The following is a 16,021-nucleotide window of genomic DNA, read 5'->3' on the forward strand; positions in this document are numbered from 1 at the left end:
CACCCGGAGTTCCGGTCGGGGGAGCTGGTGAGAGGCCCCAGGGACCCCACAGTGTCGGCCCCAGAGCCTCAGGCCAACTTGGGGACTCCCGAGAACCTTCTTTGCTCCTGCTTCTGGGGCCCAAGCCTGGTGCACAGACACACGTGCGTGAACATGGACACACATGCACAGAGACGCAGACCTACACACACCTGCACACACTCAGACACACACCTGCACACGTGCTCGGGCCCACAGACGTGCAGACACACAAATGCCAAAGACAGAAACGCCAGCTTAGGGGAAAGGATGCACCTTTTCTTGTTTAACAAAATAAATTAAATATACGAAGCTTCAGCTCAAAATCTATATAAAATTACAGAGGTCTGGGGCTGCCACCGGCAGTGGGACACGGGTGTGTGGCCCCCCGAGGTCGGGCCATTCGGTTGGCCATCAGGCCAGGTGCATCCCGGCCCAGGGACAGGCCGGGTCTGTGGCGCCACCTTCCTTCCAGCATTAATATTATTATCTTAATTTCTTAAATATAAATATCGAGGGCCCTTATCTCTGGCAGTGTGAGGCCGGGCGGGGCAGGGTCACCCCGGGGCCGGGCTCCGGCCTCTCGGGACGCGGCGGGGACCGCTGTGCCTGACCTCCTGGCCCAGGGTCCCCGGGGCGGGGGGTGGGGAGGGGGACTCCCGGACACCCAGACGCGTGGTGGCAGAAATAGCCGCCCCCCCCCCCCCCCCGCGGAGGCCTGGGCAGGGACGCAGGCGGCAGGCACAGGGCAGGGGGCGGGAAGTCTCGGTTCGCGAAGCCAGGGTGCCTCTCAGATCTCCTGCCAGGCGCGGGGAGGGGTGGCTTGACCGTGGTCCCTGTGAAATCCTCACAGGAGCCAAGGGATTCCTTCATCAACGAGCACGCTGCTACATGCACACTGCAAAGTTACAAACACGGGCCTTCCCCAAAGCGTCTCAGTCTGAGGGGGTGTGTGTGTGTGTGTGTGTGTCCAGAGCCAGGTCATACGTGTGTGTGTGTCCTACACACCGGGCACCCAGGGTGCTGGCCGCGCCTCCTGCCTGTGGTCCGTCTCCCTCGGTGGCCCTCTCCCCCAGCCTGCCCACCTTGACCTCCACATGCCCACCCCCCACGGCACCGAGAGCTGCCGCGGGCCGGCGCCCCAGAGGTGTCGCCGTCTAGCACTGGTAGTGGATGTGCTGGTGCTGGTGAACCTTGCCCTCCACGTGAGAGTGCGTGTGCGTGTGCGTGTGCGTGTGCACGTCCGTGTAGAGCTTGGGGTAGAGTCTGGGACCGGCAGACGGGCCGGGGCCCAGCAGGTGTTGGGGCCCTGCCGGAGGCCCCAGCTCCTCACACGGCCCCACACCGGGGGCGGTGCCGAGGGCGGAGGGCACAGGAAGGTCCTTGTCCCCACCACGGTCGCGGGCAGTCGCGGGCAGACGGTGTGCGGGCAGAGGAGGGGCAGGCACAGGCGCACACGGCTTCTTCTTGGCCTGGCAGAGCCACAGGAGCACGGTGCCCAGGATGAAGACGGCGCCGGCCGGGATGCCGATAACCACGGGCCACGGCAAGCTAGCGGTCGAGGACGAGGGGGCCACGGGCGGCCCTGGTGGCTTGGGGTCTGCAAGAGGGACCGAGGAGGGGGCTGGGGAGGGGAACGGCGCCATGGGTCCCAGCGACAAGAGGCCGGCCCGCGGCACGGAGGGGCCCCGGGGCCGGGAGCAGGCGCACGCACCTGGCAGCACGGTGAGGAAGGCGCTGCGGAAGCTGTAGCCCATGGTGTTGGCGCCCAGGCAGATGTACATGCCCGCGTCGTCCTGGCGGGCGCGGGTGATGAGCAGCTTGTTGAGGTAGGAGCCGTCGGGCCTCGACCACACGTCGCCCGTGGGCAGCACCACGAACTTCTGGCCGCCCACATCGATGGTGGAGTTGTAGCGGCCCTCGGTGCCGTACTCCACGCGCTTCAGCCACTGGATCACCGGCTTCACGTCACTGCGCACTTTGCACTGGAAGGACGTGGTGCCCCCAAAGTCCACCGTCGTGTTCACGGGGTGCGTGCCCGTGAGGACAGGCTTGGAGCGCGTCCGCTCTGCGCGAGGACACAGCGCATCGGCACTCGCCCCGGGCACCGCCAGCTCCCCGCCCCCCCAGGCCTGGCACTCACGGATCACGTCCACCTTGTAGGTTGCGTTGATGGCGCCCGCCCGGTTCGACACGCGACACGTGTACTTGCCGCTGTCCTCGGGACGCAGGTTTTTCAGGCTCAGCGTCCACTTCTTCCTGTGCTCGCCGGCCTCCAAGCCCGTCAAGGCCTGGTCATCCTTCATCCACATGATGTCGGGCCGTGGGTGCCCACTGGCCACGCACTTGAGCCGCACGGAGCTGCCCACCGGCCGCGCGATCACCCGGCGCCTCATCTTGGAGGGCTGTGTGAAGCGGGGCCGTGCTGCGGGACGGGGCGGCACCGAGGTCAGCAAGGCACCGGGCAGGCCAGCCCCCCACCTGCGCCCGAGGGGAAGGGAGACGCCGGTCCCATCTCACCCCACTGCTTGCCGGCCGGGTCCTCCTGGCCCCCAGAAGGGCCGTCGTGCCCCAGACGCTCCCTTCCCGGGCCAGTGTCATCTGCAGAGACGAGGGCACGTGAGAAGGGCCCCGGCCTTGGGCCCAGCTGGGAAAGCTCTAGAAACACAACTGGGAGCCCTTGGGAGCACACCCGCATCTCAGAATCCCAGAGACAGCTGGGAAGAGCGGCCCGCCCAGCCTACCCCCTGGGTGCAGGTGACCCCAACAGAGCTGGCCGCCCGCCCCCCCCCCTCCCTCCGGCTCCGGGGGGTCTGCAAGGCCAGTGGGAGGAGGGGGCCAGCCCCGCCGGCAGCTGCAGTAACCCTAGCCCACATCAAGGCGCCGAGGCCTTGGTGAGCTGACATGGCTCACATACCACCTAGTCGTCCTCCCCTTTCAGAGGACAGTGGGGGGGACACGCACAGGGTTCCCATTCCACAGTCCGGAGCAGGGGCCCCGCGGGGGTGGGGCAGGCTGAGGAATGCCCCTCCCGTGACAGCCGCCTCCACCCAGCCCGGGACCCAGTGAGGGGGTGGCACAGGTCAGGCTCCCCCTTTGTGAGACGGCCGCCACGGCTCGGAGGGAGCCTGCCCCGGGGAGCCCCAGCCCCGGGGAGCCCCACCCCCGGGGGCCCCAGGGCCATGCGCCTGGTACATGTGTACCAGAGGGTGTGTCGCCGGGGACCCCGCCAGTCCCCAAGCCCGGGCCCCAGAGGCAAAAGAGAAGAGAAGGCCCTCGGCGGCCCCTCTGAACTCTGAAATCTGAGCCTCAAAGTGAGAGCCGACACCCAGGGCCGTCAGCCCGCCCAGCCCGCCCTTCAGTGGGACCACCACCCTGGGGCTCCCCCATGCCCACTCCTGCCGCCCCCTAGCCAGCCTCGGTCTCCCGGTCAGCAGAACCTTTGGGAGGAGGGGGACCCTGAGGTACAGGCCTGAGAAGGAGTAGGGGCCCCGGGGCCGGGGGTGACGACAGAGATCAAGCCCCTGTCCTGGGCCCGGAGGAGGCAGGCAGGGACGGGTCTCATCCTGGGAGGCAGGGGGCTGAGCTCAGGCAGGGATGGGGCGGGGGGGGCGGGGGGGGCGGGGAGCCAGGGTGGTGCTGACTCAGGGCTCACAGGGCGCAGCCCCGGCCCGGCCCGCCCCCACGCGCCCTGGCACGGCCACCACTGACCCATCACGATGAGGGTATAGTTGACGCTGAGGCTGCCGAAGCCGTTGGTGGCCTTGCACACGTAGGCGCCAGCATCGTCTCGCTCGACCTCCTTCACCTTTAGGCCCTGGGGCAGCACGCGGAAGCGGCTCCAGCCGCCGTGGATTGTGCGGCCATCCTTGGTCCACATGGTGAGCGGTGGCGGGTCCCCCTCCACGGGGCACTGCAGCCTCACGGTGCGGCCCAAACGGGCCACCTGCCTCGAAACCACCTTGTCTGCCATCCTCGGGGGGCCTGCGGGCGGGCCAGAGGGCTCAGTCAGAGAGGAGGGGGCTGGCAGGTAGTCAGGGGCCCAGGCAGGGAGGGCTGCTGGGAGCCAGGGGAAGGGGGCCGTCCCCGTCGGGTCCCCACCCAGGGCTCCACACAGATACACCTGCCCAGCACAGACCGGGGCGGCGGTGGGGGGGGGGGGGGGGGGGCGAGGCCTGAGGCCCGGGGCCCTGCTCCCAGGCCACAGCAGCTGGCGTTCACCCTGGACCCACCGCACGCCAAGCCCACGCCCACGGAGCTCCCACGGCGAGCCAGGCTCTGGCTCACGCCCCCCCCAGCACCCGTCACGTACGTTGTAGTCAAGATACAGGATGGCTGGAGCGGGTCACCCAGGGCGCATGCCCACAGGCGAGCCAGAGCGGCCCCTCACTGCCTCCCATACACAGCGAGTGTCCCCGCGTGCGGCCTGCCTGTGAGCTAGTCCATGCCGCACGAACAGGCGTGGCCGGTGGCCCACGTTTGCGCCCGTGTGTGCGTGGGCCCCATCTGCCCGGGTCCGCCTGCAGGGCCGAAGGCTCTGCTGTTCCCAGTCACACCACACCGGGTGGCTCATCCCTGGGCAGGGGCGGGGGGGGGGGGGCGGGGAGCAGGACCCCAAGGCCCTGGGGTCAGAGGGCGAGGAGCAAGGTGCCAGGTCTAAGTGCAAGGTTCCCGTCTGGTGGCAGCCACTGCCCACCGCGCCCCAACGGGAGAAGCCCGAGCTGTGGGCTGAGGCCATGGGGCCCCTGAGCAACGAGAAGGCCACCCTCACCCGTGAGTCTCGGGCCTGCTTCAGCACCTCTGTGCCCGAGTGCAGGGATGGTGGGGGTGACCAGGACGCGGGGAAGGACGCTGCAGGTGTCCGAAAGAAGCAGGGCCGTCTCCTGGCCAACCCTCAGGTCCCCTGTCCCATGCCCGTGCCTCGAGCCTGGGCCAGTCTGCAGCCACAGGGGTGCCGGGCTCCGACAGTCACCCCACCCGCTGTACCCGCCCCCCCCAGACCAGGAGAGGCAGCCACAGGCACCCGGCTGCCCTTCCCAGCTCCGGAGACCCCACCCTCCAGCTGCGGGCAAGGGGCATTCACCCCACACTGTGGCCACTCGGGCCGGGAGGGCCGGCATCCCATCCCGGCCTCACGGAGGTGCCAGGAGGCGGCCGCTGCTCCGAGAGGCTATCGCCACGGGGCCTGAGGGCAGCATGTGTTTTTAATAAGCAGCTGGTATTCCTTCAACATGCAATTACCAGCTGGCTACCTTAGCGGCTTTTGCGTCCAGGACCCAAAGTGCTTCCGCGGGCTCTTTGGAGGCTCAAGCGGCGGCTTCCTGTCTGTCACCTCCCACCCCCAGGGGACCCTTGCAGAGCACAGCCCCTCACCACTGGTCTGCAGGTGCTGGGGGGCGGTGGGGGCTGGTCCCCATGTGGATAGACCAGGGTCCGGGCGGGGAGGGGTCCTGAGCTCCGACTCCAGCTTTGCTGGGGGGACGGGGGAAGTGGGGGACACAGCAACACTGGGCCATTCCCTCTATGACTCCAAACAGAAAGGGGACTAGAGGTTGTGGGCACCGGCCTACCCAGCCCCCACCCACAATCTCGCCCACGCCTGCTGCCACACCCCACCCACCAAGCCCACACCCAGACTTGAAGCAACGCTTCCTCCCTGCACCCATATTCTGCCTCCACTGGGGTCCCCCTGCTCCTGCTGTGGGGCCCCTAACCGTGCACCATGGGCCCCAGGCCATCTCAGCACTCCCAGCCAGCCCCCTCCTCACCAGAACCCCAGTATCCCTGGAAAGGGCGGGAAGAACAGGGAGGGCCGCTGAGACCTGCCGCCCCCTAATTTCTCAACTGTCTGCGGGGGCCCCCCAACCGCCCAGGGTCCCGGCCTCGTTCCCAGGCAGGCCCCGTCTGACACCTGTCACTATTCAAAGGGGCCTCCCAGGCCGCAGGACAAAGAGGGCACCACCACCCCCACCCCCCAGCCCCCCCGTGCCCCGGGCCTCCCAAGCTGACACCTGGGCACACAGACGTGTGCACACACAGACGCACGAACTGCCTGGAAAGCGCAGGGGGGACAGAACACTGCCTGGCCTGAGGGGCAGTGTCCCTCTCCACCTCTGCCTGTCCAACCCCATCCTGGGGGCACGACATGGGGCTGGCCCGACACCTCCCGCCCTGGGAGGAACCTGCCTCGGTGACAGAGAAAGGACCCATCTGACAGTGGTTGAGGGGGTTGGGGGGGGTCCACCTCCAGCCCAGCCCCCTCTGCACCAGGCAGGAGTTTGATGAGTTGAGGGACCAGGCGTCTACTGGGCCTCAGAGGCCACGGGCCCCCTTGGAAACTGTGGAGAGGGAGGAGGACAGAGCCAACTGCCAGACGGACCGGAAGTGTGGCCCCGAGGGCTGGCCCGCAAGCAGGACAGGGGACAGGCAGGCCGGCAGCCAGAGGCCCCAGCTGGAGCCAGCCTTATCCTAAAGCAAACAGCCCCCTTCCCCTCCCCCGGGCCGGCCCTGCCCCACCCCCACCTGAGCTCTACTGGACCCCAGGCCAGGCCTGCCCTGCCCCCTCCAAGCCCTGCCTTTGCAGAGACCCCAGCAGGCTCACAGGAGGGAGGCCCGTCCCCCCCCCCCCCAGATTCCTGGGAATTTTGGCCGCCAGCACCACGGCCACAGCTCTATATTTAGCCTGGGAAACACAAGCCCCCATTGTTCCACCTGGTCGGGGTGTCCAACCCACTCAGCCAGGGGGAAACTGAGGCAAGAGCTGAGAGAGATGGGCGCCTGGAGGGCACGTGGGTGGGGGAGGCAGCCAGTTTCCCGTCCCCTCCCAGGAGGAAAGCCTGACAGCTTCAGGGCAGCCTGGGGGCCCTGGCACCGATGCCCTGGTCTCCTCTTGGGTCCTTCCAGCCAGCGTCAGCCCCTCCTCCCATGAGCACCACCGCCAGAAGGCCCATCCCTGCACAAGCCCAAGCCACAGCCCTGGGAAGTTTGGAGCATGGGGAGGATGTAGACGGTCACATGGGGCGGGCAGACACGGGGGTAAGAAGAGGCTGGGGCTGGGTCTCACTCCTCAAGGGGGCTGAACATCAAGGTGGTAGACAGGGTCACCACATCCCCCTTCCTCCCTCTATCCTCCCTGCCCTCCTCCCCCACAGCCGTGAAAACATGGCCAGGAACAGGGGTGCCCGGAGAGGCCAGGGTGCGGCAACCTGGAAGGCCCCACACGTCCAGGCTTCCTAGCTGCCGTCCAGAACTCAGGTGTCAAGGGCACACCCCATCACACCATCTCCCCGACACGCCATCCCTCAAGATGCACAGGCTGTCCCCCGGATGCACAGGCTGTCCCCCGGACACTGTCCCCCAGACACACAGGCTGTCTCCAGATGTACAGGCTGTCCCCAGACACTGTCCCTCAGATACACAGGCTGTCCCCCCAGGTGCTGTCCCCCAGACACACAGGCTGTCCCCCAGACACTGTCCCCCAGATGCACAGGCTGTCCCCCAGACGCACAGACTGTCTCCAGATGCACAGACTGTCCCCCGGACACTGTCTCCCAGACGCACAGGCTGTCCCCAGATGCACAGGCTGTCCCCAGATGCACAGGCTGTCCCCAGACGTACAGGCTGTCCCCCAGACACTGTCCCCAAGACACACAGGCTGTCCCCAGACGCACAGGCTGTCCCCAGACACTGTCCCTCAGATACACAGGCTGTCCCCCAGATGCACAGGCTGTCCCTCCAGGTGCTGTCCCCCAGACACACAGGCTGTCCCCCAGACGCTGTCCCCCCACACATGCCGTCCCCCAGAAGCAATATCCCTCAGGTGCTGCCCCCCAAGATGCACACACTCTCCCTGCAGACAGTCCCCCAAGTACACACACACACACACACAACCAGACACACTCCTACAGTGGAGTCCTACAGACCCCTCACCCCAGGATGCAGCACACCTTAGAGCACTGCGCAAACACTGCGAAGCCCACACCCCCCTTGCCCCATCCGGCTAGGAGCACCGCTCCCCCAGCTATAGCACAAGGAGGTCCCGCTATCACCCCAGACGACACCTCTCCCATCCCGTGGGCCCCGGCAGGGCCAAAGGGGTAGGGGCGCTGGGAGGCACTGAGAGACAGGGACAGACCCCGACCGTTTTCACAGGCCCTCGGGGGCCGCTTGAAACTCAGCACGCACACCCCCCTAACCCTCACGGCCTGTGCACTGCCTGCCCTCCTGTTATACCTTCCCAATCGAGCCCCGGAATGTCAAATACCGATGTAGTGCAGTTAGTGTTTTGAAAAAGCACACGCGTGCAGAAGATTCTACGAGCCGATACACCTTCCCAACAGCCCCCCTCCCTGCCCTCCCGCGGGGCCTGCCATGCCCCTTTCGGGGTGGCCCGCCCTGGCCACTCCACCTGCACCACCCCCAAGCCCCCTGCTCTGTTCAGGTCCGTCTGGGGCCTCTAGAGCCTCTGCCTCTCCCCGCTGCCCACGGCGCTTGTGATCTGCTGACCCCGAGCCCCCTCCGTGAGGAGCCGGGCCAGATGCCGCCCCTCCCAGGGCCCACATGCCAGGGAGCCTCACATCATCCCAGCCCCCAACCCCGCGGCCACGGACGCAGTGGCAGTGAGGGTGTGCCAGAACCACTTGGCCGGCACGCCACGGCCAGCTCCACTCCTGGTAGCCCCTGAGAAGCCCCAGAAATTTCCAGCCGGCAGGTAATTCTCTGGCTGGGGGGTAGGTGGTCGTCAGGCTGACCACACTGGCACTGGCTGCAAAGTGACTTCGGGCAGCCGTCAGCGGCCCCCAGAGGCCTCCCTCCTGGAGAGGTCAAGCGGCCCCAGAGGGAGGGCAGGGAAGGGAGGCAGGTCCTGCCCAGCCTGTCTGGACACCCGACACCAGGCAGGCCAGGTGGGCACTCTCTGTGAGACAGGGGCACCTGTGCCGTTCTCCCATGGGGAGCAAGCACCGGCAGGGGGGTGGCTGGGAGGGCCCGGACTCGGTGGCCCTGGGGCCAGTGCCCTCCCCAAGGAGGATACCAACAGGAGGGGCCACAGGTGAGGACCACCACACGGTGGACATGAGAGGCAGGGGCCAGCCTCTGCCCTGGCTCCAAGCCACTCGGGCACACACACACACACACACGTGCACACGCACACACAGGCCCCAGGGCGGCCCCTGGGGGCTGGACCCACAGGGTCTGTGCTGGAACCGGTAGGACCCGAAGGACAGGTGGTTGTCCCAGAAACCAGGCCATTCTGGGTGCAGCAAAGGGACAGACTGACCCACCGAGCAAGGACGATGGCGGGGGTGCCCAATCCACCCCACCAGGAGCACGAACTAAGGCTGGATGGGGCCCACCGGGTCTGTTCCCTTCCCCGGAATCCCCCCGGGGGGGCCTCCGGCAGATCCCCGGTTCCAGGGCTCCTCCTCTTTGCCACTCCCGGGGCACACACAAGGGCCACAGAGCATCACCCTGACAGTCCCGCTGCCCCGGGGGAACCCCACGTAAACCGCCAACAGCTGGCGGTGACCGATCCAGTGCCCAGACCCGCTGCCACAGAGCCCACCGCGGGGGCCCAGCCGGATACCCCGGTGGCTGTGTCCAGATCTCGCCAAGCCCGCCGCCCAGACTCCAAGCCGACCCCTGCCCGAACCCGCCACCCATCCCCTCTCACAAAAACATCACTCGCCGAGAACCCGTACGGCATCACCACCTCCCCAGAGGGGCCCGGCCCCACCCCCAGCTGCCAAGGAACCAAGAAGGACCTTGTCCGCTGCACCTCCTTCACATGTTGGCACTGGACCCACAGGACAGGGTGACAGGACCAGAGGCCCAGACCACCCAAGGGGCCCTGCCCTGTGGGCTCCGACCCGCACGGCCTCGGAAGAGTGACAGGATGTCTCCCGTGGGCCAGAGGTTGGCCTTTGGGCAGAAGCAACGCTCCACCTACTGTGAGTGCTCAGGCATTAGAGAGCCCCACCCACCCAACAGCCCGGGCAAGCCCCAGCCAGAGAGCCCCACGCTGCCCTCCACACCCGCACTGCCCCCTCCCCCTGCCCACAGCCCGCAGCCCTCTTCTTGAGGACAGGCCAGAGGGCATGAAGCTTGGGCACGGTGGGACCCCTAGAGTCCCTGCAGGCCGCAGGGTGGGCTACCCACCTCTCAAGGAGCACACAGCACCCGGCGCCGGGTCCCAGAGCGAACCCCAAAGTCCCTGTGGGAGTGGGCGGGCCACTGCAGCAGCACAGAGGGGGGCCCAAAGTCCCTGGTCGGTGGCCCCCCTCTCCTGGGGCTCAGCCCTGTGGGGGCCAGAGGGCATCAATGCCCTGTGGGGTCCGAGGCCACAGTGCAGCACAGCTCTGTCCCCACTGCCTGCTGCCCCAGGCACCATTATTTTTTCACAGTGCGGGGCTTGTGTGAATCTCTAACAAACTGGGGCAGGAAGAGAGCGATTGTTTCCTGCCGAGATGGCAAGCCCTGGGTGTCAGAGGCCTGAGGATGAGGCGCCCTCCTCGTCACAGCTGCCTCTGACATTGCAGGGACAGCTCCCAGAAGCCCCTACCCCACGCGGGCTCTCCCCAAGGGGGCCGGTCCTTGTGGGGCAAAGGCCTGCCAGCCCCCAGGCCTGCCCCCTGGCCACTCAGTGGAGACACGGAGTGTGGAGACCCCAGGATTCCCCACTGGGAGCAGGAAGGCCAGCGCCCTGCCCAGGTGGGAGAGCCCCCAGGCCACCCCCAGCTGCTCCCCCGGTCCTGGCCTATCCCGACAGATGCCCCCAACCCAGCTGCGCCAATGCACCCGCGGCCCCAAGACGTCCACCCCAGCCCACGTGACCTGCCCACCTCTGCCCACACCACACCCCTGCAGGCCTTCCCCCTCCTCACCCGGCCAGTGCCCACCTCTCCTTCCAGGCCGTGGTGCCTGTGCCTCACCCCCTCCCCCTCCCCCTCCCCCAACCTCCTCCTGGCCTTCCTGGACTGTGGACTCCTGGCTGCCCAGGACAGTGGCCCCTGCTCTCTTGAGCCCCAGGAGGAGCCCTGCTGGACACCTGTGGGGCTTGTGCAGGAGCACCCAGTGACCACCACGAGGAAAAGCAGATGGCAGGCAGGGTGGGCCGGCAGCACCGGATGGGGCATCTCTGGGATCTGGGCACACCCTGCTCTCCACGTGCTGGCCCTGCCAGGGCTGTAGTCACTGGGAAGGCACAGAAGGCCAGCAGGTCAGCAGCAAGGGTCCAGGCCTGCAGGGCCACCGCCTGCCTCCCCCCCGCCCCCCTGCACCGTAAGCAGTGCCGGAACCCCAAGCCAGAGGCTGAGGCCACTGCCGGGAAAAACCAACATTTCCCCATGGCACTGGGCGGGGGCTGAAGGCCCATTGATTCCCGCACAATGAAGAAGGAGCCCGCGGTAGGAGTTTCCAGGCCCAGCTAAAGGCGACTTTGTTCGCAGCTCCCTCCTCCCCCCAGAGGGGACAGTGATTTATTTTCTCTTCCAGGAGTGGGGCCCGAGACATAAATGGGGCGGCTGGCCGACATCCCCCCTCACAGAGCCTGGGCCCCGCTCCCGTACATCTACCTCAGCTGGGGCTGCACACTGGCCAGCCGCTGCCTGGAGGGACCGGGTGGGGGGGGGGAGGAGGCCCCCTGCGGCCTGGCCGGAGGCCAAGGTCAGCCGGTGCACACGCACGCCACCACAGCCATCCCGAGGCCCGCACGCCATCCCGCTGAACCACACACTGGTGGACCCTTCCCCAAACAGCCCTGAGGGTAAGAGGGCACTGTCCTTGTGGAGAGCTGCACCGGCCGGCAGGCACCCAGGCCCTGGGGTCAGCACTCAGCTCATCCAGGGCACAGCAGCAAGGTCCAGAGGATGGGGAGTGACCTCAAGGGCTGGCTGCCTCATCCTTGGAAAAGCTCAAACGTGGCCACCCTTAAACGGTTTCTTCCAGCGCTGTTTGTGAAAAGGCACTTGGTTCTGAGCCTCTCAAGGTCCCGCTGTGAGAAACCCAAATCCTATCTTTCCTTGAATTTGGAAAAAGCTGTTTGAGACAGACCCACCAGGATTGTGAAACTTTCAGAAAAGGAAACTTTAAAAACACGAGCTGAGTCTAGAGACACAGTGACTCCAGAAAGCGTGACGCACAGGGAGAACGGCTTTCAGGAGCGGCCGGGCTCCCTCTGTGCTGGTCGGCCGGCCTGAAGGTCCACCGCGCGGCCTGCTTAACCGCAAAGGAGGAAGCGCCCGGGGTGACCTTGCCCCTCAAGTCCAGGTCTGGAGGAGAGGCCAGCACGGTTCAGGGAAAGGGGCTCTCCCCAGCACCCTGCCCCCGATGCCACAGAGGACCCTGCCCTTGGAGAGTGGCCCTCAGCCCCTGCTGCTGCCTGGGCCCCGGCCGCTCCCGGACAGGGCTAGGGCCAGGGCTGGATCCCAGGCGCAGCCCCAAGGCCAAGGCTCAGGGGAACAGAGCCGGGTGTGGCCCCTCCAAGGGCCCCTTGGCACTGAGGCAGGCCCCGCTGCCCACTGCTGCCCACCATCCACCACTCCGCCTCGGGCTCCGGCCAATGGCCAGCCCAGGCCAGCGGGCTCCAGGGCTCCCCGGCTCTGTAGCCAGAGGACAGGCAGGTGTGGGAACGAGGGGAGGCCACGCAGATAAAAGAGGAATCAGAGTCCAGGCCGCCGGCCACCGTGGGGGGTGGGGGGGCCTTGCCGGGCATGACCCGAGTGCCCGCGGTGGCCAGGACGCTGGCGGGCCCAGCCACGCCTGAGCAGCCCCCACCCTCAAGCCAGCCGGCCAGTCCCCGGCCGGGCAGGCGGGGGGGTGCTGTGGCATTAGGCCCACCTGGGCTGCCGCCTGCCACCCAACACCCAAACGTGCCCATATAAGGCCGGGTTGGGCTCGGTGTACCCGCTGGGTGGCGGGGGGAGGGGTGCGAAGCCTCAGAGGACTGGTGGACAGGGCAGGGACAATCCTGAGTGGTCAACACACCCAAAGGGCTGGCCTGGCCCAAGGTCCCGCCTAGCTGAGGGGAGGCCGGTGCGGAACATGGCGGGCAGGAGTCCGTGAACACGTATCTCCCATCATCCAACAGCCAAGGATGTCCCTTGCTGAGAGGTTGGGTGCGGGGGCAAAGGTCCCTCGGGAGACATTCCAGGCCTGCCTTCTTGGGCATCAGGTGTGTGAGTGCGCATCTAAGTCTGGCACGGCACACGCCGAAAGACAGTGTGCGGCCTGAAGCAGCGGTCCTCCGGGCCTGCCTTGAGACAGGCCCCCACCCCCCACACCATGCCGTACCTCCAAGCTCCAGAGACTCAGCGCCCCCCCGCCAGCCCACACCCCGCACCTTCCTGGGGTGGGCAAGCTCGGGGTACAGGGCTGGGTCACAAGTCCCAGACACCAACAAGGTCGCCTCTGCCCCCAAACCACACCCTGGCCACTACGGGGGTCTCTGCAGATTCCGCTGTGGCCAAAGAGCCTGCTCCACGAAAGTCCCCAGAGTAACCAGCTGCCCTCAACTTCAGGGACACAGATGGGTGTGTGTGTGTGCCCTGAGGGGGACTGAGGCCAGAGCCTACTCAGCCAATCGGCGTGGGGCCCCACAGGTGAGCTGGGGGTGCCGTGTGGGTTAGCATGCAGCCCCAAGGGTGAGCAGGGGTGGGGGATCTGAGGGGGAACTGGGGGACCCTACAGATGAGCTGCGGGGGGGGGGGCGGGCATGGTGAGCCGGGGATGCCCTGTGGGTGAGCTGGGGGCGCCCCATGGGCAGTGTTGGGTGGGGGACCCTGTGGGTCAGGAGACCCGCCAAGCTCTGGGCCAGTAGGGGCGGGGCGCAGGCACGCGCGCCAGCCGGGCACTGTGGCAGGGTTCAGGGCCGGGAGGGAAAGGGGCGGCGCTGGCGCAGGCCGGGGCGCCGGGCTGGGCGCCAGGACTCACCTCGGGCGGCGGCGGCCGGCGGGAGGGCCCCCAGCAGCAGCGGCGGCAGCAGGAGCAACAACGTGGGGCTGGGCGTCATCTTGGCCTGTGCGGACCTGGGGGTGTTGGGGGTCAGTCACTGGCAGGCGGGGTAGGGGTCGCCCCCCTCTAGACTAGGGCCCCGGGGCCGCCGGCACCCCGGTCCTGGGCCGCGGGTTCGGGGTGCGGGCCGCCCCGCCCTCCCTGCCAGCGCCCCGGGCGGAGGAAGCAGCGGCGGGGAGCTCCGTGGGTATCAAAGGCAGACAAAGGGTTTACACTAATTACCGGCCTCCCCCGCCGCCCCCCGTCTCCAAACACCGTCTGGATTCCTGGCGCTTGTAACTCGGGCCCTGCCCGCGGGACACACAACACCGGCGGCCGCGCAGATAATCGCCTGCGCCATTAGCGGACAAATTTGCGCTGGGGGGGGGGGGGGGCCCACGTGGGGTTCAGGGGCGGGGGCGGGGCGCGGACAGGACCACTGGCCCCGCAGGGGCGGCGGCGGCGCGTGCCGGTGCCCCGCGGCCTCGCACCCGGGCGTCCGGCACTCCCCCCACCCCCCAGCCCCGGGCCGGATCGGGGACCCCGGACCCCAGTGCTCCCCAGTCGGCCCTCCCAGTCGGCCCCCCGGGGGTCACGGGCGCGCGCAGAGGCTCACCTCGGCGGGGGCGGGCGGGCAGCGGGGCTCAGGGCCGGGCCCGCGGGACGCGCTGCGCGGTCATCGCCGCCCCGGGCGCCGCACCCCCGGCGCCCCGCGCCCCCCGGGCCCGGCCTCGGGACGGGGCGGCGCTACCTGGGCGCGGGGCGGCTCGGGCCGGGGCCGGGGCCGGGGCCGGGGGCCGGGGGCCGGGGACAGCGCGGGCGCGGGGGTGGGGTCCAGGGGCCGGAGGCCGGGGCCGGGGTCCCGGGGCGGCGGGGCGAGGGGCCCGGGGCGCCGCGCCGCGAGGCGTCCTTCCCTGCGGGGCTTTGTCAACTCTCCCGGAGCGAGCGCCGAGCCCGCCGCGCGCCCCGCCCCGACACAACTTCCGTCCAATCGGCGCGCCCCGGCTCGCCCCGCGCCCGCCCCGTGCCCGCCCCGCGCCCAAACTTTCCCCCAATCCGCGCGCGCGCGCCCCGCCCGCCGGGCTCGCGACCTTAACCCTCGCGGTGCGGGCGGCCTGCGGGCGGGGCGGGCTCCCCGGGGCGCGGCCCCGCCCCCAGCCCGAGCCCTCCGCCCGCCCCCTGCCGGCCCGACTCCGCCCAGCCCCCCCCAACCCCGCCATCGTCCCGCCCCCGGCCCAGCCACGCCACGCCCCCCCACGCCCCGCGCGTCTCCGCCGCCCTGGCCTGGCTCCTGCCACCCCGCCCCGCCCCGGCCGGCAGCTCCCCGCCCTGTCCCGCCGTGGCGCCCACCCCTTACCTGCACCCAACCGTGCCTGCGTCAGACGCCCACTGCCGGTGCCCTGGTGGGGCCCGCGGCCAACCCTGACCCCAGGAGGCGCGAACCGGACGGCCGCGGGGCTCTCTGAGAGATTCGAGACCCGGCTCTGACCCCACGCGGCTCTGGGAGGGGGGCACAGGTCTGGGGGACGTGGAGCTTCGAGGTTCAGCTTACCCAGAGGCGGTGAGCGAAGGCAGGTATGTTCCTGCCACCCACCTGGGGGCTTCAGGCCTGTCACCCACTGTGATGGCAACAAGGACATTAACAATAACGATAGAGAACAGCGCACAACCCCCAGACCAGGCAGGGGTCTGCTGTCACCTGAAGCAGAGGAAGGAACACCCGCACAGAGAAGGCAGGTAATTTATCCGAGATTTCCCAACCAGCAGTTGGCGCGTCCAGGACCGGAACCACGTGCTGTGGAGTCCAGCTTCCCTGGGGTTCTTTCTGCACACTGCCCCCCCCCCCCCCCCGCCCCTACCTGGCCCTACGCCCCACCCTGCGCGCTCTGACCGCCACGCCTCCCCTGCCTGCACCCAGCACGTCTCTCTGACCCTTCTGCACACCGTCTCTGGCCTGTGACTGAGCCTCTGCCCCACTGTCACTTCGCTTGAATGGAGAAATCACCATTTTTCTATA

General features: G+C 68.3%; 1 protein-coding gene across 3 annotated transcripts; it reads right to left on the reverse strand.

Moving 5' to 3' along the window:
* Positions 1-276: 276 nt before the first annotated feature.
* On the reverse strand, positions 277-15,580 carry FGFRL1 (fibroblast growth factor receptor like 1). 3 transcript variants are annotated; one of them, XM_086705674.1, is made up of 8 exons: positions 14,621-14,769; positions 14,248-14,356; positions 13,945-14,039; positions 3,730-4,002; positions 2,539-2,619; positions 2,162-2,443; positions 1,733-2,086; positions 277-1,618 (listed from the first exon to the last, which is right to left on the reverse strand). In XM_086705674.1, the coding sequence occupies exons 3-8, from the start codon at positions 14,021-14,023 to the stop codon at positions 1,176-1,178; spliced, it is 1,512 nt and encodes a 503-aa protein (XP_086561800.1). In that variant the 5' UTR covers positions 14,024-14,039; positions 14,248-14,356; positions 14,621-14,769; the 3' UTR covers positions 277-1,175. The 3 variants fall into 3 exon arrangements, with proteins under 3 accessions (XP_086561800.1, XP_086561802.1, XP_086561801.1); XM_086705676.1 differs by lacking the exons at positions 14,248-14,356; positions 14,621-14,769 and adding an exon at positions 15,557-15,580; XM_086705675.1 differs by lacking the exon at positions 14,248-14,356 and having other exon boundaries at positions 14,621-14,770.
* Positions 15,581-16,021: the final 441 nt, after the last annotated feature.

The sequence above is a fragment of the Puma concolor genome, chromosome B1, assembly GCF_028749965.1.
Source record: "Puma concolor isolate L17-30 chromosome B1, mPumCon1.1.hap2, whole genome shotgun sequence".
Taxonomy (NCBI): domain Eukaryota; kingdom Metazoa; phylum Chordata; class Mammalia; order Carnivora; family Felidae; genus Puma; species Puma concolor.

Bases quoted from the DNA above. Each gene is read 5' to 3' on its own strand.
- FGFRL1 (XM_086705676.1), bottom strand. From the start codon at position 14,023: ATGACGCCCAGCCCCACGTTGTTGCTCCTGCTGCCGCCGCTGCTGCTG. The intron at 4,003-13,944 runs GTGAGTCCTGGC...GCCCGCCCGCAG, and splicing joins GCCGGCCGCCGCCGCCCGAG to GCCCCCCGAGGATGGCAGAC. The intron at 2,444-2,538 runs GTGAGATGGGAC...CCCGTCCCGCAG, and splicing joins CCCGGCCGGCAAGCAGTGGG to CACGGCCCCGCTTCACACAG.